General features: G+C 43.3%; 1 protein-coding gene across 1 annotated transcript in view; it reads left to right on the plus strand.

The window, feature by feature from the left end:
- The window catches only part of AGBL1 (AGBL carboxypeptidase 1), a 791,487-nt gene that overhangs the window by 53,919 nt on the left and 711,155 nt on the right, over positions 1–26,413 (plus strand). Inside the window, exon 5 of the mRNA XM_056571891.1 lies at positions 24,422–24,515. Coding sequence (XP_056427866.1) covers positions 24,422–24,515 — 94 coding nt within the window. The remainder of the gene's footprint in view (positions 1–24,421; positions 24,516–26,413) is intronic.

Consider the following 26,413-nt stretch of genomic DNA (forward strand, 5'->3'; position numbering starts at 1 on the left):
ACGGCAGGAAAGTTTTTCGTCTAAGGGATAATGGAGTTTCGGATGAGAGACTTTAGGATGACAAAGGAGGGAGTTGCGGCTGCCACCTGACGGAGATTGGCCCGAGGGAGGAGGCGGGATGCCGTTTAACCTGATGGAGGACGGAGTAATGGCTGACGACTGACGATGTCCTAAAATGGACACGGTACATGTGCTCTTTATCTCCTCACTGGCACTTTATTTACATACTTTAATAAGCTTGTTGCATCACATATTGTACCACAGATTTCAGCTACATTGTATACCAGTCTAGATAAATAGAGATACTGGCACTCTCATGTAGAAAAATCACACATTTTTGCGCAGTGCTTTCAATATCTGCACAAGACACAAGAAAATGTGCACATTTCTGTGCAAAATAAGGCTTATGCAAAATAATTGCATGAAAGCAGCCTTGATAATAATGATTGTTCTTACCCCCTTAACGACGCAGGACGTATATTTACGTCCTGCACCGGCTCCCGCGATATGAAGCGGGGTCGCGCCGCGACCCCGCATCACATCGCGTCGGTCCCGGCGCTCATCAACGGCCGGGACCCGTGGCTAATACCACACATCGCCAATCACGGCAATGTGTGGTATTAACCCTTTAGAAACGGTGGTCAAAGCTGACCGCCGCTTCTAAAGTGAAAGTGAAACTATCCTGGCTAGTCAGTCGGGCTGTTTGGGACCGCCGCAGTGAAATCGTGGCGTCCCGAACAACTTACAGGACACCGGGAGGGCCCTTACCTGCCTCCTTTTTGTCTGATCGACAAATGACTGCTCCGTGCCTGAGATCCAGGCAGGAGCAGTCAAGCGCCGATAACACTGATCACAGGCGTGTTAATACATGCCAGTGATCAGCATGAGAGATCAGTGTGTGCAGTGTTATAGGTCCCTATAACACTGCAAAAAAAAGTGTTAATAAAGGTCATTTAACCCCTTCCCTAATAAAAGTTTGAATCACCCCCCTTTTCCCATAAAAAAAATAAAACAGTGTAAATAAAAAAAATATATAAACATATGTGGTATCGCCGAATGTGGAAATGTCCGAACTATAAAAATATATCATTAATTAAACCGTACGGTCAATGGCGTACGCGCAAAGTCCAAAGTCCAAAAAAGCGTATTTTTGGTCACTTTTTATACCATTAAAAAATGAATAAAAAGTGATCAAAAAGTCCGATCAAAACAAAAAACATACAGATAAAAACTCCAGATCACGGTGCAAAAAATGAGTTCTCATACCGCCCTGTACGTGGAAAAATAAAAAAAGTTATAGGGGTTAGAAGATGACATTTTTAAACGTATAAATTTTCCTGCATGTAGTTATGATTTTTTCCAGAAGTACGACAAAATCAAACCTATATAAGCAGGATATCATTTTAACCGTATGGACCTACATAATAATGATAAGGTTTCATTTTTACTGAAATATGCACTGCGTAGAAATGGAAGCCCCCAAAAGTTACAAAATGGCGTTTTTTCTTCGATTTTGTCGCACAATTATTTTTTTTTCCGTTTCGCCGTGAATGTTTGGGTAAAATGACTAATGTCACTGCAAAGTAGAATTGCTGACGCAAAAAATAAGCCATAATATGGATTTTTAGGTGGAAAATTTAAAGGGTTATGATTTTTAAAAGGTAAGGAGGAAAAAACGAATGTGCAAAAACTGAAAAACCCTGAGTCCTTGAGGGGTTAAAGTAGTATCAGAAAAGTGTTAAACAATCGAAAGAGGCTGTATGCACAAACAGATGAGGCCAGCAGGAATATTTAAAGACTGACCAATGATGGTTGTCAGCTGTTTATGTCACACTGCCTAGCCTATGATGATGTCTTAAGGCATATGTGTGCCACTTAAAGAAGGTGCAAGTTGATCCTAACTAATCTAATTATTTGTTACTAACCATTTGCTTTTGTTAAAATAAGCTCTCACTTGATTTCCAAATGTTACCATCAGCAAAATAGTTTTCCAGATACTTGACAGAAATTTGCAGCTGTGAATTTAATGTCAGAGTAGTGGCGCTTCAAATCAGAGTGCAAAAATTGAGCCCAATACAGCAGGATGTAAAAAAAATAAAATAAAGTTATAGGAGTCATAAAAATGACAATTAAAAAAAGTTTTTTAAAAGTTTCGAATTTTTTAAAAGTAGTAAAACATGACAGAAACAATAAAAATGGAGAATTGTTGTAATTACACCAACCTGAAGAATCAAGATAACATGTCAATTTGACCATTCTGTGAACAGTGTAAATAAAAAAAGTCCCCTAAAATTTGTTAACTTTCTTTATTTTTTTTTATTTATTTTTTTAAGAAATTTTTTTTTTTGGGTTTTGGAAAAAATACTATGGAATATGAAGGAAGTAGTAACAAAGAACAATAAGTCCTGCAAAAAAAAAAAAAAAAAGGAGAGGAGTTAAAGAGGTACTCCGATTGAAAACTTTTTTTTAAATCAACTGATGCCGGAAAGTTAAACAGATTTGTAATTTACTTCTATTAAAAAAATCTTAATCCTTCCAGTATTTATTAGCAGCTGTATACTACAGAGAAAATTATTTTCTTTTTGGATTTTGTTTCTGTCACGACCAAAGTGCTCTCTGCTGACACCTCTGTCCATGTCAAGAACTGTCCAGAGCAGGAGAAAATCCCCATAGCAAACATATGCTTGTCTGGACAGTTCCTAAAATATACAGAGATGTCAGCAGAGAGCACTGTGGTCATGACAGAAAATAAATCCAGAAATAAAAGAATTTCCTCTGTAGTATACAGCCGCTAATAAGTACTGGAAGGATTAAGAATGTTTAATAGAAGTAATTTACAAATCTGCTTAACTTTCTGGCACCAGTTGATAAAAAAAAAAAAAAAAGTTTTCCACGTGAGTACCCCATTAAGAACAAAAGTACAAAAAACATAGTAACAAAACAAAATAACAAAAAACATATTCAAATACACAAGCATTTATGAAATTGTATGGTTTCAACAAATATATATACACTGCTCAAAAAAAATAAAGGGAACACTTAAACAACACAATGTAATTCCAAGTCCATCACACTTCTGTGAAATCACTGTCTCCATTCAGGAAGCAACACTGATTGACAATCAATTTTACATGCTATTGTGCAAATGGAACAGACAACAGGTGGAAATTATAGGCAATTAGCAAGAAACCCCCCAATAAAGGAGTGGTTCTGCAAGTGGTGACCACAGACCACTTCTCAGTTCCTATGCTTACTGGCTGATGTTTTGGTCACTTTTGAATGCTTACAGCTCAACACCGTGCAGGACGTTTGGCATTTTCCAGAGAACACCAAGATTGGCAAAATCTCTATTGCGCTCTGTGCTCTTCACAGATGAAAGCAGGTTCACACTGAGCACATGTGACAGAGTCTGGGGACGCTGTGGAGGATGTTCTGCTGCCTGCAACATCCTCCAGCAAGACCGATTTGGCGGTGGGTCAGTAATGGTGTGGGGTGGCATTTCTTTGGGGGGCCACATAGCCCTTCATGTGCTTGCCAGAGGTAGCCTGACTGCCATTAGGTACCGAGATGAGATCCTCAGACCCCTTGCGAGACCATATGCTGGTGCAGTTGGCCCTGGGTTCCTTCTAATGCAAGACAATGCTAGACCTCATGTGGCTGGAGTGTGTCAGCAGTTCCTGCAAGAGAAAGGCATTGATGCTATGGACTGGCCCGTCCATTCCCCATACCTGAATTCGATTGAGCACATCTGGGACATCATGTCTCGCTCCATCCACCAACGCCATGTTGCACCACAGACTGTCCAGGAGTTGGCAGATGGGAGGACATCCCTCAGGAGCCTCATTTTGACTTGTTTTCAGGACATTACATCAAAGTTTGATCAGCCTGTAGTGTGGTTTTCCACTTTGATTTTGAGTGTGACTCCATATCCAGACCTCCATGGGTTTATAAATTTGATTTCCATTGATAATTTTTGTGTGATTTTGTTGTCAGCACATTCAGCTATGTAAAGACAAAAGTATTTCATACCATTAGTTCATTCATTCAGATCTAGAATGTGTTATCTTAGCGTTCCCTTTTTATATATATATATATATATATATATATATATATATATATATATATATATATTATATATATATATATATATATATATATATATATATATATATATATATATATATATATCTTCCTCCACAAGGAAACAGCACCCAACACAAGGTCCAGATAAAGTGCAAGCTGCAGGGTCTTTATTGCATCAAGAGAAACAATGCAACATTTCGGCTAACAAACCTTTTTCAAGCATGAAAATCATGCTTGAATCAGGCTTGTTAGCCGAAACGTTGCATTGTTTCTCTTGATGCGATAAAGACCCTGCAGCTTGCACTTTACCTAGACCTTGTGTTGGGTGCTGTTTCCTTGTGGAGGAAGATTTTTGTGGATCCAGTGTGGCACACTGGGGGTCACGCTGCACCACACCTGAGCAGTTGTTACGCCTAGCGCTCCGGGTCCCCGCTCCTCCCCGGAGCGCTCACGGCGTCTCTTTCCCTGCAGCTCCCCGGTCAGTCCCGCTGACCGGGAGCGCTGCTCTCTCATGGCCGTTGGGGATGCGATTCGCACAGCGGGACGCGCCCGCTCGCGAATCGCATCCCAGGTCACTTACCCGTTCCCGTCTCCTGCGGTCATGTGCTGGCGCGCGCGGCTCCGCTCTCTAGGGCGCGCGCGCGCCAGCTCCCTGAGACTTAAAGGGCCAGTGCACCAATGATTGGTGCCTGGCCCAATTAGCTTAATTGGTTCCCACCTGTTCCCTGCTTATATCTAGTCTCCTCCCTTGCACTCCCTTGCCGGATCTTGTTGCCTTGAGCCTAGTGAAAGCGTTTTTGTGTGTTTATACCCTGTGTACCAGACCTTCTGTTATCTCCCCTGACTACGAACCTTGCCGCCTGCCCCCGACCTTCTGCTACGTCCGACTTTGCTTCTGCCTACTCCCTTGTACCTCGCCTATCTTCAGCAGCCAGAGAGGTGAGCCGTTGCTAGTGGATACGACCTGGTCACTACCGCCGCAGCAAGACCATCCCGCTTTGCGGCGGGCTCTGGTGAAAACCTGTAGTGTCTTAGAACCGGTCCACTAGCACGGTCCTCGCTATCCCTCTCTGGCACAGAGGATCCACCTCCTGCCAGCCGGCATCGTGACAGCAGTCCTGTGCTGGAGTTTCCATAGTGACTACTATATATATATATATATATATATATATATATATATATATATATATATATATATATTAGAGGTGAGCAAATCGAAGCTGACGAACCCGAATTCGTTGCAAGTTTAATGAAATATTTGATTCGCAACGAATGTGTATATCTATCGTGCAAATCGCTTCATTAGACTCCATTTACTGTGGTCCAGGCTCCAGGGCATCTAAAATGGCGGATCCACATGTCAGTACATGGGGCACAGAATGCAGCGAAGTCAAGGCGGGAAGGGCAGTAGGCGGGATGACCCTGAATCACATGCAGGATGCAGCCTATCAGCAGCAAGTCACCCCTGTGATGTCACAGCCCTATATATTTGGCAGCCATTTTGCAGCTCATTCATTACACTGTATACAGATAGGACGGACATCGCTGTGTGTGTTACACAGAAAAGCTCATTACAGCACCGTTTCACATCTTAGCCAAATCAGCGTTCTGGTGGACAGAGAGCAGTGTTTTTTTCACTAAAAGGATTTTTACTGCAGCCATTAAAGGGGTATTCCGGGCAAATTTTTTTTATCCCCTATACAAAGAATAGGGGATAAGATGTCTGATCATGGGGGGCCCGCTGCTGAGACCCCCGGCAATATCCCTGCAACACCCACATTCTGCGGGTGCTGAATCTCCAGTTTCGGAAACCTCCGTGACTGGGGACATGATGTCACGCCACGCCCCCTCCATTCATGTCTATGGGAGGGGGCATGATGGCCGTTACGCCCCATCCCATATACATGAATGGAGGGGGCGTTGCATGACGTCACGTCCCCATTCCTGGAAACCTGGAGGTTTCCGAAACTCGAGATTCAGCACCCGCATAGAATGCGGATGCTGCAGGGAGTTCGCGGGGGGTCTCAGCAGCGGGCCCCCTGCGATCAGACATCTTATCCCCTATGCTTTGGATAGGGGATAAAATGTTTTTGCCCGGAATACCCCTTTAACCTCCCAGTCACTTTCTTCAGCATTGTATTACAGAGAGGGGCAGAGAGCTGTTTGTTGCCTCATACATTTCAACAAGCTGCCTCAACTTCATAAACCTTAGCAGAGGAGGCAGGAATAATGTTTCTGCGCAATTCTGTGTCTTTGTTCCACAACAAATCATCTGCTGGTTATACTAGTCTGTAGATGGTATAATACCCAGCAGTCCATTCCTAATAGTCTTTGACAGAGTGCAATTTTGTGTTTAGTACACAGCTTTTTTGTGCTACAGCACTGTTGTGTACTGCTGGTGTTGTGCAAAAATAAGTTTTTTTTTAAGCGTACTGTACAGAATTTTCTCCCCTAATATGGGCAAACCACATATGTACATCTAAGTAGCGTACTATTTTGTACCTGTTAATCTGTCAAGGGCCTAGATACTGTGAAAGTCCAGGCAAAAGTAATAGCCGGCTGGTGTTTTACTAAAATACATTTTTTTTAAGCGTACTGTACTGCATTTTTCTGCCCTCATAGGTGCATACCACATATGTACATCTAAGTAGTGTACTATTTTGTACCTGTTAATCTGTCAAGGGCCTAGATACTGTGAAAGTCCAGGCAAAAGTAATCACATGGCTGGTGTTTTACCAAAATAATTTTTTTTAAGCGTACTGTACTGCATTTTTCTGCTCTCATAAGTGCATACTACATACGTACATCTAAGTAGTGCACTATTTTGTACCTGTAAATCTGTCAAGGGCCTACATACTGTGAAAGGCCAGGCAAAAGTAATCACCGACTAGAGTTTCACAAAAATACAGAGTTTTTAAGCATACTGTAGAGCATTTTTCTGCCCTCATAAGTTCATACCACATACCTACATCTCTAAGTAGTGTACTATTTTTTACCTGCTAATCTGTAGTGGGCCTACATACTGTAAAAGTCCAGGCAAAAGTAATCACTGGCTGCTGTTTTATTAAAATAAGTTTTTTTAAGTGAACTTTACCGCATTTTTCTGCCCTCATAAGTGGTCAGAAAACAGACCTACATGTCTAAGTAGTGTACTATTTGTTACCTGCTAATCTGTGGTGGGCCTACATACTGTGAAAGTCCAGGGAAAAGCAATCACCAGCTGGTGTTTTGCTAAAATACAGAGTTTTAAGCCTACTGTAGAGCATTTTTCTGCCCTCATAAGTTCATACCACATACCTACATCTCTTAGTGGTGTACTATTTGGTACCTGTTAATCTGTCAAGAGCCTACACACTATGAAAGTCCAGGCAAAAGTACTCACCGTCTGGTGTTGAACTCAGATTCTTTTTTAAGTATACTGTAGCAAATTTTTCTGCCCTCATAATTGCATGCCACATACCTACATCTAAGTAGTGTACTATTGTGAACCTGTTAATATGTCAAGGACCTATATACTGTGAAAGGACAGCTAATAGTACACACCTGCTGCTGTTCTAGACAAATACTGTTTTAAGTGTAGTGAAGCGTACTTTACTCCCCTGTTATACGCAATAAGTGTGTCAGGCAGAGTAGTGCCAGGACGTGAACAGTGGAGTGGCAGAAGCCTAAATTCATCAGGCGCAGGCAGATGTCGCAGCAGAGTAGGGGCGTATAGCAGCCAAAGTCGCAGCGAGATGTCTGAGCTCCCGGTGTCAGCTAGCGGTCGTGTCTCAACCAGCAACCCAGCAGCCGTGATTGATCGGTTCTCTCGGTCATCCACTTCATCCCAAGTGACATCCGACATCCCCAGTCAACAGTCAGTGGGTTCTTCAGACTCAACCCTCACTTTGCATGGCCTTCATGCTAATGCTACCACCTCCAGGCTCTGTCATTGTGTTGCCATATGGTCTCCTCATGCTGATGCCGCCACCTCCAGGCTCTCTCATTGTGCTGCTTTATGGTCTGCTCATGCTAATGCTACCTCATCCACGCTCTGTCATTGTGCCACCATATGGTCTCCTTATGCTGATGCTACAACCTCCAGGCTCTCTAATTGTGCTGCTCTATGGTCTCTCCATGCTGATGCTGCCACATCCAGGCTCTCTTTTTTTTTTTTTTTTTTTCATATACATTTTTTATTATTACAAATTTCTCACAAGAACCACAATAGACAAAAATGATAATTTGGCACATAATTACACAACCCCCCCCTACCCCCAGCCGCTGTCAGAAGGGGAAAAAAAATTCCACTTTTATCTTCTTACTCTTCCCATTCAGCCCAAATTGCACTATATTTAATTAAGCCTCTTCTGGAGTTACCAATTCGCCATTTCTCATATTTTTTTTACTTTAAGGCCCAACCTTTTCCACTCTATTATGTCTGGACCCATACTCCCAAACTACCCTGTCAAGATCGCTACTTTAGTCAACATCAGGATACGGTTTATTAATTCTTGACCTTTCCCAATATTACCCAAGTTCCCCAAATAACCTCTGTGCCCAACCACTCTCTCTTCAACTTTAATTTATTCCCAATGGTCTGAAATACCTTATCCCAGAATTCTCTCACCATTGGGAATATCCATAGTAAATGAATTAAGTCTGCATCAGATGTACCCCACTTGGGGCAATCTACAGTCCTCCAACAGACTATCTTTTTTAAAAATGCCGTTGAGTAATACAGGTGGTGGATAATTCTTAATTGCATAATTTGATGTCTTTTATTAAACACTTTTTAACATTCTTCAGAATATCTTCCCATGCTTCCCTTGTGATTGGGCCAAGTTCAATCTCTCATCTCCTCTTTTTATTCTCCTGAAACATACCGGGTAGTTTTAAGGAGAAACTTATATGCTAAGTTTAACTTCCTACCCCCCTCTAAATTCATGTAGTCTATCACCCCATGTGTGTAGATCCTAAAATTTTCATTCGTTTAAGTGCATCTATATGCTTCACACAACTGTATATTCCAAAATTTGTGTTCGTTTTTCAAACCAAACTCACTCTGTAGTGTATCAATTTTTTTAATCTCTCCAATTTGAAAGATTTGTGTCACTCTACATCCCTTTCTTAAATTGTTCCAATTCTATATTATCCCAAATCACAGTGTTTCTTATACTACCTTCAATACCTTCAATCTCTTTTTAACTTCCTGCCACGTTCTCCTCAATAACCCTATGAATGAGATTTGCCCCAATTCTTTCTTTACTAGAAGGTCCCCTTCCACAAATAAAAAAAAATCTCATAATAACCTCTATAATCCTTAAATAATTCCCCCCCCCCCCCCAAAGTGCTTCACTCCACCCTTGTCTAATATTGTGAAGATTTCTAGCTAGAAAGTACAACACAAAATCCGGTAACCCCCCTCCACCTTCTCCTTCCAACTGTGCCCACCTTAAATATTTCATTCGAACCCCACCTCTCCCCCAGATGAGACTGCCCATCAGGGCCTCCAAGCCCCGGAACCATTTCCCAGGGATCCAACATGGGGCTGCCCCCAAACGTATAAAACCTGCGGAAGAACCACCATTTTAATAAGACCCATTCTATCTGCCATCCAAAGAGGGAGTTTCACCCAGGCTCTCTAATTGTGCTGCTCTATGGTGTCCTCATGCTGATGCTACCACCTCCAGGCTCACTCATTGTGTGGCCATCGATACTACAAAACAAAATTAAGGTGCTGGTCCCCAGTTTCAGAAACTCCTCTGCATTAGGGTCACTTTCAGGACTCCTGAGGCTGCTGCCTTCAGGTTTTCTCATTCAGCCACTATATGATATCCTCATGCTTCAGCCACCTCAAGGCTGTGTCATTCAGCAACTACATGGTCTCCTCATGCTTCAGCCAACTTCAGGCTGTGTCATTCAGCCACTATATGGTCTTTTCATGCTGCCACAAACTCTAGGCAGTCATTAAGCCACTATATGGTTTCCTCATACTGACACCACCTCCAGGCTCTCTCATTGTGCTGCCATGTAACATGTGACTCCTTGTCAAATTTGGTCCTTTGTACCCACACGCCGGGGCCCGAGACACTAAAACTTGGGAGTTAAAATTTCAATTTCAAACTTCTCAATTTCAAAATCTTAAATTCAAATTTCAAAATCTTAAATTTCAATGGTCTCCTTATGCTTCTGCAATCTCCAGGCTGTGCCATTCAAACACTATATGGTCTCCTCATGCTTCAGTCAACTCCAGGCTGTGCCATTCAGACACTATATGGTCTCCTCATGCTTCAGCCAACTCCAGGTTGTGCCATTCAGCCACTATATCGTCTCTTCATGATTCAGCCACCTCCAGGCTGTGTCATTCAGCCAATATATGGATTACTGATGCTGCTGGGCCAGGCCCAAAAAAATTTATGGTAGCACTAGCTACCCTAAATCTTCAATTTAAATGTCAAAATTCATCTTTTAATCTTAGGGATTGTGAAGCCCTAGTTTCTACTCATGCTTCTGCCAGCTCCAAGCTGTGTCATTCAGCAACTATATGGTCTCCTCATGCTGCCAACACCTTCAGGCTATGTCATTCATCCAATATATGGTTTACCGATGCTTCAACCACCTCCAGGCTGTACCATTCATCCAATATATCCAATATATGGTTTACTGATGCTTCAGCCACCAACAGGCTGTGCCATTTATCCAATATATATGGTTTACAGATGCTTCAGCCACCTCCAGGCTTTACCATTCATCCAATATATGGTTTCCTGATGCTTCAGCCAGCTCCAGTCTGTGTCATTCAGCAACTACATGGTTTAGTGATGCTGCTGGGCCTAGGACATTACCTATATATGTTTATGGTAGCACTAGGCACCACACATCTTCAGTGGAAATTTCGAAATTCATCTTTGATTCTTAGAGATTGTGAGGCTCTAGTGTCTCCTCATGTGCTGCCAATTCCAGGCTGTGCCCTTCAGACACTTTATGGTCTCCTTATGCTTCAGCCACCTCCAGGCTATGTCATTCTGCTACTATATGGTCTCTTCATGCTGCCACAAACTCCAGGCTGTGCCATTCAGCCATTATGTGGTCTTCTCGTGCTTCAGCCACCTCCAGGCTGTGCCATTCAGACACTATATGGTCACCTCATGCTTCAGCTACCTCCAATCTGTGACAATCATCCACTACATGGTCTCCTCATGCTGCCACAAACTACAGGCTGTGTCATTCAGCCACTATATGGTCTCCTCATACTGATGCCACCTCCAAGTTCTGTCTGTGTGTTGCCATGTGACATGTGACTCCTTGTTAGATTTGGTCCTTTGTACCCACACGTCTGGGCCCGGAACGCTAAAAATTGTGAGTTAAAATTTCTATTTCCATATCCTCAATTTCAATTTAAAAATCTTAAATTTCAATGCTCTCCTCATGCTTCTGCCAACTCCAGGCTGCGCCATTCAGATACTATATGGTATCCTCATGCTTCAGCTACCTCCAGGCTGTGCCATTCATCCAATATATGTTTTACTGATGCTTCAGCTACCTCCAGGCTGTGCCATTCATCCAATATATGGTTTACTGATGCTTCAGCCAGCTCCAGTCTGTGTCATTCAGCCACTACATGGTTTAGTGATGCTGCTGGGCCTACGACATTACCTATATATGTTTATGGTACCACTAGGTACCATACATCTTCAAAGTAAATTTCAAAATTCATAATTTAATCTTAGGGATTGTGAAGCCCTAGTGTCTACTCATGCTGCTGCTTGCTCCAGGCTGTGTCATTCAGCAACTACATGGTCTTCTCATACTGATGCCACCTCCAGGCTCTGTCATTGTGCTGCCATGTGACTCCTTGTTAGATTTTTTTTTGTACCCACATGCCTGGGCCCGGGACACTAAAACTTGTTAAGTAAAATTTCAATTTAAAAATCCTCAATTTCAATTTAAAAATCTTAAATTTCTATTTAAAAATCTTAAATTTTAATGATTTCCTAATGCTTCTGCCAACTCCAGGCTGTGCCATTCAGACACTATTTGGTCTCATGCTTCATCCAACTCCAGGCTGTTTGATTCAGCCAATATATGGGTTACTGATGCTGCTGGGCCCTGGCCTAAAACATTTTTATGGTAGCACTAGCTATCCTAAATCTTCAATGTAAATTCAAAATTCATCTTTTATTCTTAGGGATTGTGAAGCCCTAGCGTCTAATCATGCTGCTGCCAACTCCAGGCGGTGCCATTCAGACACTATATGGTCTCCTCATACTTCAGTCACCTCCAGGCTATGTCATTCAGCCAACATATGGTTTACTGATGGTACTGGGTCTGGTTCTGGGCCTAACATTTTTTTATGGTAGCACTAGCTACCCTACATCTTCAATTTCAATTTCAAAATTCATCTTTTAATCTTAGGGATTGTGAAGCCCTAGTGTCTACTCATGCTACTGCTAGCTCCAGGCTGTGCCACTCAGCAACTATATGGTCTGCTCTTGCTGCCAAAACCTCCACGCTATGTCATTCAGCCACTATATGGTATCCTCATGCTTCAGCCACATCTAAGCTATGCCATTCAATCCCTATATGGTCTCCTCATGCTGCCAACACCTCCACGATGTGTCATTCAGCCACTATATGGTCCCCTCATGTTGCCAGCACATCCAGGCTGTGTCATTAGGCCACTATGTGGTCTCCTCATATTGATGCCACCTCCATGCTCTGTCATTCTGCCGCTCTGTGGCAGTGATTCTAAAAGTGATGCCTGTAATCTGCATGTTGTTCTGAATTACAGTATTATTTCACTACCCCAGCACACTCCTTATGTGTGTTAGAACAAAGCAAAGTGTTCTACACCCCTATTAAGGCTCTCTGTAGTCCAGAAAAATTTGGCGAATCAGCCCAATCGAATTTTTCAAAAGTTCACTCATCTCTAATATATATATAAATTTACTAATCCCCATATGACTTCTTGTTCTTGCCTTGTTGCTCTCAGTCACGAGCATCTTACAGCATCCAATTTGACGATCATGCATGCTCAGTTCCACTGTATATTGCTGTTAGTCTAGCAAGGGGGGAATATGGGAAGGTATGTTGCATGGCTACAGTAGGGTCACCTTTTAATGAGGAAATCAGGAAGTGACCAGACCCATGAGGGAGAAGAACAGCACAGTGATGCAGGTCATCTTACCTATGAAAACATTGCACATTTATTCTCCTTTACCTATATGTATGGGGCACATGGTCACCAACTTTGCTTCATGGGAAGGCCCCTTTAAGGGTCTATTCACACATACAGTATCCTGCACAGATTTGATGAGCAGGATTTAAAGCTGTATTCAGTCATTTAGTTTACATTGGAATCTGCAGCATAAAATCCTGCGCATCAAATCTGCACAAAATATTGTACGTGTGAATACACCACAAAGGAGATCTTTATGGCACTTCTGTCTTTGCCTTGTCCCTTATTTCATTGCCATTCAACCAATTTGTCTGAAAGCTGTTTGTCAAGAAGAATGATGGAAAATACTTTTCAATGGAAATTTGGTGAATTTTACTTAAAGGGGTACTCTGCCCCTAGACATCTTATCCCCTATCCAAAAGATAGGGGACAAGATGTCAGATCGTGGGGGTCCCGCTGCTGGGGAGCCCCAGGATCTTGGCAGCAGCACCCACCTCAACGGCTTCCGGCAACGCAGGAGCCTTCGGATCCTGACCACACGAGCGGAAGAGCGACACACGGAAGTTGTGACTTCACGCTCTTCCGCTCACGTGGTCAGGATCCGAAGCCTCCAGCGTTGCTGGAAGCCATTGAGGTGGGTGCTGCAGCCGAGATCCCGGGGGTCCCTAGCAGCGGGACCCCCGCAATCTGACATCTTATCCCTTATACTTTGGATAGGGGATAAGATGTCTAGGGGCGGAGTACCCCATTAAATGTAATTATTATTCTTATATTAACCCCTTAAGGACCAAGGACGTACAGGTACGTCCTTGGTCCTGCTCCCGTGATATAACGCGGGGTTACACGGTAAGCCCGCATCATATCACGGCGGGCCTGGTGTCATAGTGAAGCCGGGACCCGCCGCTAATAGCGCGCAGCGCCGATCACGGCGCAGCACGCTATTAACCCTTTAGCCGCGCGCTCAGAGCTGAGCCACGCGGCTAAAAGTGAAAGTAAAAAGTGCCGGTTAACTCAGTGGGCTGTTCGGGATAGCCGCGGCGAAATTGCGGCATCCTGAACAGCTTACAGGACAGCGGGAGGGTCCCTACCTGCCTCCTCGCTGTCCGATCGCCGGATGACTGCTCAGTGCCTGAGATCCAGGCATGAGCAGTCAAGCGGCAGATTCATCGATCACTGGTTTCCTATGAGAAACCAGTGATCAATGATAAAGATCAGTGTGTGCAGTGTTATAGTTCCCTATGGGAGCTACAACACTGCAAAAGAAAGTGAAAAAAAAAGTGAATGAATATCATTTAACCCCTCCCCTATTAAAAGTTTGAATCACCCCCCTTTTCCCATAAAAAAAAACCACAGTGTAAATAAAAATAAAAATAAACATATATGGTATCATCGCGTGTGGAAATGTCCGAATTATAAAAATATATCGTTAATTAAACTGCTCGCTCAATGGCGTACGCGCAAAAAAATTCCAAAGTCCAAAATAGTGCATTTTTGGTCACTTTTTATATAATTTAAAAATGAATAAAAAGCGATCAATAAGTCTTATCAATGCAAACATGGTACAGTTAAAAACTTCAGATCACGGCGCAAAAAATGAGCCCTCATACCGCCCCATACACGGAAAAATAAAAAAGTTATAGGGGTCAGAAGATGACAATTTTAAACATATTAATTTTCCTGCATGTAGTTCTGATTTTTTCCAGAAGTACGACAAAATGAAACCTATATAAGTAGGGTATCATTTTAATTGTATGGACCTACAGAATAAAGATAAGATGTAATTTTTACCGAAACATGTACTACGTAGAAACGGAAGCCCCCAAAATTAACAAAACAGCGTTTTTTTTCAATTTTGTCGCACAATTATTTTTTTTCCGTTTCACCGTAGATTTTTGGGCAAAATGACTGACGTCATTACAAAGTAGAATTGGTGGCGCAAAAAATAAGCAATCATATGGATTTTTAGGTGCAAAATTGAAAGAGTTATGATTTTTTTAAAGGCAAGGAGCAAAAAACGAAAATGCAAAAACGGAAAAAAAAACGGTCCTTAAGGGGTTAATAATCTATTATATGCTCTTGTGTGAGTTCAAAATTGTATTTTCCATCTAGTAAAACCTTGTCATTTACCCTTGTCATTACATCAAGTAGATAACATTTCCAAGTGTAATGTAGTTATCAGTAAGTTCACTAAAAAAGTTAAGACAACCTCAAAAACTAGTGGGTAGATTAGGGTGACTAAACTGAAGTAGAAATGGAAAAATACATTATTGATGCGTTTAGTAAGATGTAAAATAAACACTTTTGTACTGTGGGTGTATGTTTTGTATAGGTACAAAAAAATGACAATAGACAGCAATTAAAATAATGAATACTTTAACAAGGCAACCGCATCACAAAATGTGTTGTTGCCTGTCACATTATTTAAATTTTAACCAACTTTTTACAAAATGTTACTTACCATCCAGGTAATATACCGTATATGTATGTTTTCTGTTAATAAATATCCTTCAGTTCACAAGGATACAATGACACCCTATCATACCTGTTATATGTAGTTTTTCAAATATGTTTCTATAACAGTATATAAGTTTAATTTTTGAATTGCACTCCTGCAAATGAGGTGGCAGCAATGCAGCATCCTTAGTCAGCCTACGCATGCCCAAGCCTGTCCTTTGAAGGTTAGACTTCTGTGATCCCATCTGAAATTTCCAAATAATGGGTGGAGTAGCTGTTGGCATGTTAAATGGCACTAAGCTGGTCAAAACTGACCCCTCCAGGCTTTGATGTATAGAGAAATGGTAGTGACTACTACTGCCCCCTTTTGTTGTTGTTCCTATAAATAATAAATAGCACTCTGACTTCCAGTGTGTAACCATGGGTTTTATGCTCTCTTTTCCCTTTAAAAGAAAATGATTTACAGACCAATACAATGATCAACAATACAACTGATCAAATTAATAATTCTTTATGTACTGTGGCATGGACGGCATTAGCGTGGGTCCGGGTTGCTTATACCAACCCGGACCCACCGGCTAGGATGCGCGCTCACCTTGTGTTCATAAACGGCCATTTGCGCTAAGGGGTTAATCCTTCCAGTATTTATCAGCTGCTGTATGCTACAGAGGAAGTTGTGGTGTCTCGGCACCGGATTGCATCCGTTGCCTTGTGGTGGGGTCCCCAAAGTCAGAGTCCCTAGGTGTAGGTGGGGGTCCTCATCCTTATCTAGCCCCTTGTCACCCCTTTTGTAATTAAAATTATTTACATTTAATGTATATATTTATATAGTAGGTGTACTTGCCTGGTTGGCGTCGGGGGAACTGGGGGTCACGTGATGTGTTCCAAAGACTCTATGGTTTGTAGTTCAAGGACCTTTGGAGGAAGTCAGGTGTTTACCCATCAGGCTATGTAACGGTGAGTGACAGCTGACTTGGACCAATCCAAAACGGCCCTGCCCCTGCCCATATAAGGGAGCGGCGGCCATTACTCACTCTCTCTCCTCGTGGGCTGTTGACAGGGAGGGATCTGCGCTGCTGTCATCAGTGAGTTAGGCCCGAGCCTTGCGACAACAGCTGATCTTTACAAAACTGTGAGTGTAATCAATCCCTAAGCACTCTGCAAGATCACCGGACCGTATCTAACCCCTAAATCCGGACTGATCTTCGCTAATTACCCTAAATTCTTATATCAAAAGTCTTATATCAAAGACTTATATCAAAAGTCAAGGTCTGCAACAACTGTCAGTCACTGAAGTGTATGGATACTGTGTTAATGAGACTGTTACTGTTCATTGGACGTACCGCAAGTCTTTAAGTAAAGTTTATCCAAGTTCAAGTTCAACTACCTTGTGGACCTTCAGTCATTTTATGCATGCCCCTATCGTTACTGGGAAGGGCGGCGATAGGCCAGACAATTACCTCAGCATACTAGCCCTCAGCCTGGCGTCACGAACAATAGGGTTAACCTTAACCCCTGATATACTGAAGCAATACCCTGACTACACTACCCCTACCCCAGAGGCCTACCACAAAGCCTTTTTGGCATCAAGAACAGGATTCGGGTGTGTGCCTACTACAGTCACCACTAGTGAAAGTGTACTCCCCCCAGAAAACAAACTTTATGCATGTGCTGTAAACTGTGTTGCTGTGTACGGGAGCGGTGCTTGTGGTGCACCATACAAGGGGGCCACGAGAAAAGTAATGGGGGAGGCAAAAATTCATCTACAACTAAGATGTGTAAACTGCTGTTAGAATTCCGCTAGCTGGATGTGGATCCTCTGTGTCAGCGAGGGATTGGCGTGGACCGTGTCGGTGGACCGGTTCTAGGGTTGCTACTGGTTTCCACCAGAGCCTGCCGCAAAGCGGGATGGTCTTGCTGCGGCAGTAGCAACCAGGTCGTATCCACCGGCAAGGGCTCAACCTTGCTGACTGCTGAGAAGGCGTGGGACAGAAGGACTAGGCAGAGGCAAGGTCAGACGTAGCAGAAGGTCGGGGCAGGCGGCAAGGTTCGTAGTCAATGAGGATAGCAGGAGATCTGGAACACAGGCTTTGGACAACACTAAACGCTTTCTCTGGCACAAGGCAACAAGATCCGGCAAGGAAGTGCAGGGGAAGTGAGATAATATACACAGGGAGCAGGTGGAAGCTAATTAGACTGATTGGGCCAGGCACCAATCACTGGTGCACTGGCCCTTTAAAACTTAGAGAGTTGGCGCGCGCGCGCCCTTGGGAGCGGAGCCGCGCGCGCCAGAACATGACAGCCGGGGACCGGGACGGGTAAGTGGCTTGGGATGTGATTCGGGAGCGGGCGTGTCCCGCTATGCGAATCGCATCCCCATCGCGAATGTCAGTGCAGCGCTCCCGGTCAGCAGGTCTGACCGGGGCGCTGCAGAGAGGAGAACACCGCGAGCGCTCCGGGGAGGAGCAGGGACCCGGAGCGCTCGGCGTAACAACTGCGCAATGAGTTCATGCTGCGATCCTCTGGTTCGGTCAGCACAGGCGGAGCCGAACTGCTGCCGGAAAAGCGTGCAAAGAAAGCCTGCGCTGCGCCACGCCCTGCCCCTGGGCGTGGCTCCCAAGTTGCTGTCTCACAGCCGAAAGGGAACTTGGAGATACAGGAGTCGTCTCTGGAGGGACCGGAAGTCGAGGGGCTGCACCGATAACGTCCTTCCTGCCAGCGCCATTTTGGGGAAGCCCACTACAAAAGACACCACGCACAGTGACCTCTTCAGTCTGCACAGAAAGCCAGAGAGTACAGACATGGCGGAGAGCAGCGTTCCACGTGGTGAAGTTAGAAAATGGCGCCAGAAAAGCGGAAAGTTGTGGCAGTCGCAGCCCGACTTTTCCAAGAACTTGCTGACCTTCTGCAGCGGTTGTCACTGCCCGATGATTATGACGATTGGCCAGAGACACCTCCAGCGGAGAGCTCAGGGACACCTGGAGGTGCATCGCCGGTGAGACTGTACCCTCACCACAGAACCTGGGGCTCGTGGGCCGAGATCCCATCGGAGGAGCCTGCAGTGAGTACCCCGCCAGAGGCGGCCTATTCTTCCTCCTCCAGCCCTGAGGTCATACCTCGATCAAGCTTGCCAAGTGCACGACCGTGATCACCAAAATTGCCGCAATGGGTGTTCGTAGATGAGCCGGAGCTGATCGAGTACATGCACAGAGTATTTCAACCATTACCTGGGAAGCCACTCTCACCAATCCCAACTGCAGAAAAAGAAAGGGCCCGTCAAGAAGCCGAGCTGCCGAATTGATGGAAAAGCTAATGGCCCGACACAAAGAACTCTATGCCCCCAAGCACGTGCATTTGCCCCATGAAGAGAAAGTACGGTGGCAAGAAAACACCAAAGAAATGGAGGCATTGTACATTCGTAAATGGGATCACCCCCGAGGAGGGGAGGAGCCATTAGAAAGAAGAAGAGCAACTGTGGCCAAGTTCGACAAGGTCAGAGGTTATGGGACACTCCTTGACTGCCACACTGGGCAGACCATCCTCATAAACCAGCGAGCAGTGCAAAGGCCATATCTCCATAAGAAGTTCTACACCTTGGAGGTGGGTGAAATTGTGGAGTACACCCCCGTCCAGAGCCTTCGTGGAGAGTGGGCTGCAGCGGTCACCAGGCCAACAGCCCCAACACAGCTTCCCTTCAAATATTTTCCGTCAACTGATTGGGAGTCCGATCCCTTCAACTTGAGGCCGAAAAGGTCTGCTCCTAAAGCCTCCACCAGCGTACCCAAGGAGGAGGAGCCTCAACAGTCAAGTTCATCATCTTCTATGTACCGCAAAGAGTCAAGTTCTTCATCTTCTACATACCGTCGAGAGTCGAGTCCTCCTCAAGTTCAGGAAAGTAAGCCCAAATTGCGGGCACCAAAGACCGTACCTAGACCCTCTTGGAGCAATGAGAGTTTGTCTGTTCCAGAGGTACCAACACACGTACCTAGGCCCTCTCGGAGCAATGAGAGTTTGCCTCCTGCACAGGTACCAACGTATGTACCAAGGCCCTCTTCTGACATGGAGAGTTTGCCTGCTTCAAGGGTACTGACGAAAGGGTCATGGGCCCATCATAGTTTGGAGATGGTGCTCAAGCCCTATTGCCCCACTTTGATCCCGGCTAGAAAGCCTGTGTCCCCTTCTAATGCTACCATCCACCACTCCATCCTCACCAATGTGGTGTGGCAAAGCTATGTCAATTCTACACCTGCCCCTGATGTTGGAAGGTATAGGGGAACCATGAGAGGCACAACAAGAGTAAAGAAGAATATTCTTTGAAGAGAATTTAAAGTAATTTCAGATTGTTTCTTGTGCTAACCACTTTTATTTTGCAGCAACCAAGTTCAAGAATTGTGCCTAGCAGGACTGTGCTAAGATTGTTCCAGTCCAGAGTTCAGCAACGTAACCACTAAGCTTGTGCCTGACTATTAAGTTAAGAGACTCCTAGCCTGTAGGAGATTCATTAAGGACCGGCTGAGTTGTGGTTAAGGCCGTGTTTACCTTTCCCTTCCATGAACTCTTAGTGTAGGTGGACTGCTGATCCTCACACGCCACTTTGTATATTTCCCTTTAATTGGACTCCTAGTGTAGGTGGACTGCTGATCCTTACACGTCTGTTTTATGTATATACCAGCAGCTTCTTAAGAACTCTTATGCTAAATGTTGCACTTATCAGGTGAATGCGCCTGAACCATGTTGGAGTGTTGATAATTGTGCATATTGTGTAGTAAATATGTATATGGTTCTTCTACACAGGAAGGTATCCTTGTGTCTGTGTACATAAAAAATAGGTAAGGGTTGTACATAGAAAGATAGTCTAATGTCTATGTACATAAAAAGTGAGTCAGAGCTGTACACGAAAAACGTCAGTGTTTTGCACGTGTACACTCAACACTAAAAACGTAAATTATTTTTGTACATTCAAATGTATAGAAAGTTTTAAGGGTGTTTAGTAGTTAATTAATAGGTGACACCCCGACTCCTCCGAGGGTAGTATTATTACTGTCGCCCATCACTAGCACCTGTCTCAACAAAAATAATAGGGAAGCTTACCCTTAAAATAGTACTTGCACACATAGTACCTTAACTAACTGACTTAAATGTATTACCTCAAGTTTCTCTAGTACATACACCAAAGTAAATATCTCACTTGAGAAAACACTTTAGGGATTGTAGCCTATTGAAATTCAATTCCTGCCACTGTTAGGTACACTTTTTCTTCTCCTTCTTTGCGTGTGTGAGATGCTCTACCTGGCCAATAGGTGCTCTTGCGAGCTAACAAATGAAACACGTAATTCTTAAAGTAACTTAGGTAGGTTATGTGTCTAGTAGGTTTAAAAGTACCTAATGTGTATAAAAGTTTGTCAGGATATAGATTCTGTCTAGTTAGAGATCCTGCTTAAGTCTGTCCTAGTCCATCTGCCTTAGGGGACAGGCGTCGTGGTCGACTTATTTTAAGTAAGGGGGTTTGTGGTGTCCTGGCACCGGATTGCATCTGTTGCCTTATGGTGGGGTCCCCAAAGTCAGAGTCGCTAGGTTTAGTTGGGGTCCTCATCCTTATCTAGCCCCTTTTCACCCCTTTTGTAATTAAAATTATTTACATTTAATGTATATATTTATATATTAGGTGTACTTGCCTGGTTGGCGTCGCGGGACCTGCGGGTCACGTGATGCGTTCCAAAGACTCTATCGTTTGTAGTTCAAGGACCTTTGGAGGAAGTCAATTGTTTACCCATCAGGCTATGTAACTGTGAGTGACAGCTGACTTGGAACAATCCAAAACGGCCCTGCCCATATAAGGGAGCGGCAGCCATTACTCACTCTCCTTCCTCGTGGGCTGTTGACAGGGAAGGATCTGCGCTGCTGTCATCAGTGAGTAAGGCCCGAGCCTTGTGGCGACGGCTGATCTTTACAAAACTGTGAGTGTAATCAATCCCTAAGCACTCTGCAAGACCATATCTAACCCCTAAATCCGGACGGATCTTTGCAAATTACCCTAAATTCCAAGACATATCAAAAGTCAAGGTCCGCAACAACTGTCAGTCACTGACGTGTATGGAGACTGTGTTAATGAGACGGTTACTGTTCATTGGACGTACCACAAGTCTTTAAGTAAAGTTTATCCAAGTTCAAGTTCAACTACCTTGTGGACCTTCAGTCATTTTATGCATGCACCTATCGTTACTGGGAAGGGCGGCGATAGGCAGGAGAATTACCTCAGCATACTAGCCCTCAGCCTGGCGTCACGAACAATAGGGTTAACCTTAACCCCTGATATACTGAAGCAATACCCGGACTACACTACCCCTACCCGAGAGGCCTATCACAAAGTTGTGTAGTTCTTTTCAGTCTGACCACAGTGCTCTCTGCTGACACCTCTGTCCATGTCTGGAACTGTCCGAAGCAGGTTAGGTTTGCCATGAGGATTTGTTAATACTCTGGACAGTTCCTGACATGGACAGAGGTGTCAGCAGAAAGCACTGTGGTCAGATAGAAAAGAACAACTCAACTTCCTCTGTAGTATACAGCAGCTGATAAGTACCTGAAGGCTTAAGATTTTTAAACATAATTAATTTACAGATCTGTTTAACTTTCCGGCACGATATGAAAAAAAATATTTTCCACAGGTGTACCCCTTTAAAGCTTATCTGTCAGATAGTTTCACATAGTGTAAATAATTTATTGCTCCAATACTACCAGATCTTTGTTCTGCCTTCTAGCAGACTAAACAAATAGATCACCGATGTCACTGATCAATGCTTTGCTTATGCATAGCACTGAACAATAGAAGCAATCAATAGATTTGTTTTAAAAGTCCCTTGTGGGGACAAAAAAAAAAAGTTAAAAAAGTAATACATTTTTTCTAAAATGTGAATAAGACCCTCCCTAATCACTCTCATTCCTCATTTTACAAATAAAAAAGTAAAGTAAATAAATAACCATATATGTGAAGATGTGAGGACTTAAATTATAATGTTAATGATCCCATAAGGTGAACGGTGTAAATACCAAAAAATACCAAAGTCTTAAAAAGCTGATTTTTGGTCAGAAAAAAAGTTAAATAAAACTTTAAAAAAAAACTACAGATCAAGGGGGAAAATGAGGCATAATTCAGCCATGTATACAGGAAAAACTAAGAAATTTATAGGGGGTCAGTACAATAATAGAAACGCATTTAAACATGTGTACCATTTTAGTCTTATTAACCTGCAGAATATGGAGAACATGTCAGTTTTAAAGTGCACTGTCTAAAAATGAACACCCGAAAAAGTTGAAAAATTGTGGTTTTCTTTTTGGTTGCGCCATACATGTTATAGTAAAATAAAAGGGGTCATTACAAAGTACAATTGGTCGCACCAAAAACAAGCCCTCATATGGGTCTGTGGAGGAAAACTAAAAGAGTTTTGACTCTTACAAGACACGGAGGGAAAAATGAACAGGCGAAAATTAAACTTGGCTGTGTCCTCGAGGGACAAATGAGCTGTGTCCTTAAGAGGTTAAGTACATTATGCATAATGGGCCAGCTTCTTTGTATGTAACCAAGCATCTGGGTCATATATTTGAGCCATTGCTTAGTAAACTGTATGCCTAGAAGATTGTAAGTAAGAGTTCTGAAGGATGATTGACAAGGACTTTGATGTTTTTTCATAAAAGCGGATGTTAAAGGGGCACTCTGCAAGACCTTTGTTTGGAACAGAATGCTTGGAGAAGGGCGGGAGGTCGGGATGTCGTGGCCATGCCCCTTGTGACATGATGCCATCACCTCTCAATGCAAGTCTATGGGAGCGGGCGTGGCAGTCACCAACCCCCTCCTATTGGCTTGCATCGAGGGGGTGTGGTATGATGTCATAAGGGGCGTGGACATGAGGTAACGACCCCCGCCGCCAGCACCCAGCATTCTAAATGAATGTCGGGTGCTGCACAGAGATCATGGGGGTCCCAGTGGCGGGACCTCCATGATCAGACATCTTATTCCCTATCCTTTGGAAAGGGGATAAGATGTCTAAGGGTGGGGTACCCCTTTAAATCATCTCAATCAAGTGACTTGAGTTTTCTTCCTAAAGGGGTATTCCGAGAAAAAACATTTTATCCCCTACCCAAAAGACAGAGGATAAGATGTCTGATCGCGGATGGCCTGCCGCTGGGTCCCCCCGGATCTCCCTGCAGCACCCAGCATTCACCCGTTTTCCGAAACTGGAGACGCAACTTCCGCATAGATAAAATGTTTTTGCCTGGAATACCCCTTTAAGTTACATTTTGGCTGAGCATTGTTAGACACATGTGACCTGTTCATTTTTACGGAAATAATGTTCTTATAGAACATCCTGTCCCCTAATAATCCAGCAAAGTAGAAAAAAAGGTGATGTTTCTAAGTCATATGCTAGGAGACAAGCACACTCGAGATGCATCTATGATAAATGTCTTTTCCAAACAAGCTTACCGCACATATAAATCCTATCCTATTTTGATTAGTGTTCAACATTTTTACTGTGAGAAAAAAAAAGAAAAAAAAAGAAAAAGAGATTTATAGACATTCTTCATTTATTGATATGTGTTACCTTAGGGGATGTAATGTACCTTTTGTCAGATATAGCGGATTTGAGACAAAGGTCAGACTTTGTAAATATCAGCAGATGTTGATTCATTTTTATTTGTATGTATTTATGAATTTGTTATATTTTGCAGTTTCGGTAGGAGAGATGCTGGGCATAAATGGTGCCATGGAGCTGCTTTTGAAAATCATCACCCCTTATTCCAGGAGGCACACACACTCAATAAAGTAGGTATTTTATTTGATTTAAAGTTTTTGCTCGGAACAATTTCAGTAAAGTTTATTCAAAACAGCATAGAGTACATAACATTTGTTATAAATTAGGATAGAATATTGTGTTTAAGTTTTCTGGCATAAATTGAAAAATATGGTTTTCAGACTAGATGCCCTATTTATGAAGACCTTACATCATTTTTACAACATATCTATATGTGCATGAAAATTAGGTGGGTCTTTGGAGACCCACATAGTCTATTGGTGAAGGGGTAGAGATATTGGCCTACTAGTACACCAGAATGAATAATGTCACGCAACAGCTGTTCCAATATTCCCTGATATGTGACTTTAAGAGGCATGTCTGAAGGCTCCCTATGTTTGCTTACATGGAGAAATTTCCATAATTTTGTAATCCTATTGGGACTTTATTGCTATAGTAAGAATCCAATAATTTCTCCATAAATAAGAAAAATTACATTATTTAAAGTAAATGACAGATTATAAAAAAATATTTACAAATTCAATTATAGATTTTGACCTAGAATACAAACTTTAAAAGGGAAAGAATGTCTTTCACAAAATAACAAACTTTTAGCAAATCCACAGTATACTGTATAAATGTAAACAAGTCTGGGATAAACATAAAGAGTGCTACATAGTACCGTATTTTTCACCGTATAAGACGCACTTTTTCTTCCCCAAAACAGGGGGGGAAAAGTTGGTGCATCTTATACGGTGAATACACCCCTATCGCGGCGGTCCCTGCAGCCATCAACGGCCGGGACCCGCGGCTAATACAGGACATCACCGATCGCGGTTATGCCGTGTATTAACCCTTCAGACACGGCGATCAAAGCTGACTGCCGCGTCTGAAGGGAAAGTGACACTAACCTTGCTGTTCAGTCGGCTGTTCGGGACTGCCGCGATTTCACCCCGGCGGTCCCGAACAGCCCGACTGAATAGCCGGGTTAGTGCTTACAGGACACCGGGGGGGACCTTACCTGCCTCCTCGGTGTCTTCTCCGTTCAGGGATCCCCTGTATGACCGGCTCTCTCCTACCTCGTCATCACGTCGTCGCGTACGCGCGTCGGCGTGCGTAACAACGTGATGGCGGCGATGGAGAGCGAGGATACCCGGCCGGCAGCAGAGACGTTCCAGAGCGACGGGGACACGGCGACCGCGATGGAGCGACATCCAGGGCAGCGGTGACGGGTCCGGAGCGGCGGGGACACGTGAGTATTACCTCCTCCTGCAGTGGTCTTCAATCTGCGGACCTCCAGATGTTGCAAAACTACAACTCCCAGCATGCCCGGACAGCCAACGGCTGTCCGGGCATGCTAGGAGTTGTAGTTTTGCAACATCTGGAGGTCCGCAGGTTGAAGACCACTATTGGGTTCAAAATCTTTATTTTTTTAGATTTTGCCCCTAAAAATTGGGTGCGTCTTATACGCCGGTGCGTCCTATAGGGCGAAAATACGGTAGCACTTTGTGGTGCAGTGTTTTCCCACCAGGAAACATTGCTTAGAAAAACCTAAAAAAATTATGGTAGAAACTATTTATTTTCTACCTTCTCAACAAATAATAAAAGTTAATAAATCATTATTATTATTATTATTATTTTTAAATGAGTCGTCCTGAAAAAAACAAACACAAAGCCAAGTTAAAAATAAAAGAAATTCCAGGTCCTGGAAGCAGTTCTTGGGTAACGACAACATAAAAACATTCCTAGAAGGTAAAAATAAAGTTATCAACAAATATGTTCCTCATAACGGTTCCAATAAAAAAAAAATGCAACTCCTCCTATAAAACACAAGTCCTTATACAGCTTTGTTGATGGGAAAATAAAGGAACTTTACAGCCTTTGTATAATGATGTGCACTGAAAAGGATAAAAAAAAATCCTGTTGTCTG

This window comes from Hyla sarda, chromosome 4 (assembly GCF_029499605.1).
Source record: "Hyla sarda isolate aHylSar1 chromosome 4, aHylSar1.hap1, whole genome shotgun sequence".
Classification (NCBI taxonomy): domain Eukaryota; kingdom Metazoa; phylum Chordata; class Amphibia; order Anura; family Hylidae; genus Hyla; species Hyla sarda.